Source organism: Plasmopara halstedii (genome assembly GCF_900000015.1).
Source record: "Plasmopara halstedii genome assembly, contig: Scaffold_54, whole genome shotgun sequence".
In the NCBI taxonomy this organism is placed as follows: Eukaryota; Oomycota; class Peronosporomycetes; order Peronosporales; family Peronosporaceae; genus Plasmopara; species Plasmopara halstedii.
In genome coordinates, this window is record NW_020186975.1 from 529,403 (window position 1) to 530,087 (window position 685).

The following is a 685-nucleotide window of genomic DNA, read 5'->3' on the forward strand; positions in this document are numbered from 1 at the left end:
ATCTCCGACGGTTTCATCGCAGTTTCGAATAAGAAAAAGCGTAGTCGCAAAGACATCGACTTCACTGCGTTGCTCACGAGCAGCCTCTCGACGGGCATCGACTTCACTGCGCTGCACGAGCAGCATCTCGACGAAATTGCCACGTCAAATTATTTCCAGTCACTCCAGTCGATAGAAGTCGAGTTTGAATTGAAGGACACCACGACTAACAAAAAGCACGGTGTGCGCAAGCAGATCGTGCCTGTCAATGTAAGGCGTCCCAAATCGGTGAAAATGTCGACCGAGTCAGCGTTCTTTATTGAGAAGCACCACACAAAGATTGTGAAGGCGACCAAGGCGACGTCGATAATAGAGGTGACTGAGTCAATGCTGAACGACGAGAACACGGCACTGCTTGACACGCTGCCTGACCGCCTAATGGCAGCAGACGCAAAGGTCGGTGGAATTGTCAAGATCATTGAGAACGCGACAAACCCCGACAACATTATGAAGAAGCTGGACGAGAGCCGTCTTGCGTTTAACAGCGCGCTATCACTCAAGATGGCAAGTCAAGACAATGGCATTGCTGAATTCGCTCAATTGCATGTGATCAACCGGTTCTTGTGTGCGACAAACCCCGATGACGATACGACGTTTGCGAACAAGTGGAAAAAGACTATGGGCTCGGCAGTACCGTCGAAGCGCG

The 685-nt window shown here is 50.5% G+C and overlaps 1 protein-coding gene across 1 annotated transcript in view; it reads left to right on the forward strand.

Annotated features, from left to right (window-relative positions):
* Positions 1–273: 273 nt before the first annotated feature.
* PHALS_11459 (uncharacterized protein) overlaps positions 274–685 on the forward strand; it is a gene marked incomplete at both ends in the record, with an annotated part of 465 nt that continues 53 nt past the window's right edge. Inside the window, one exon of the mRNA XM_024725848.1 lies at positions 274–685. This exon is cut by the window's right edge and continues 53 nt beyond it. Within this exon, the coding sequence (XP_024571957.1) occupies positions 274–685 (412 nt within the window).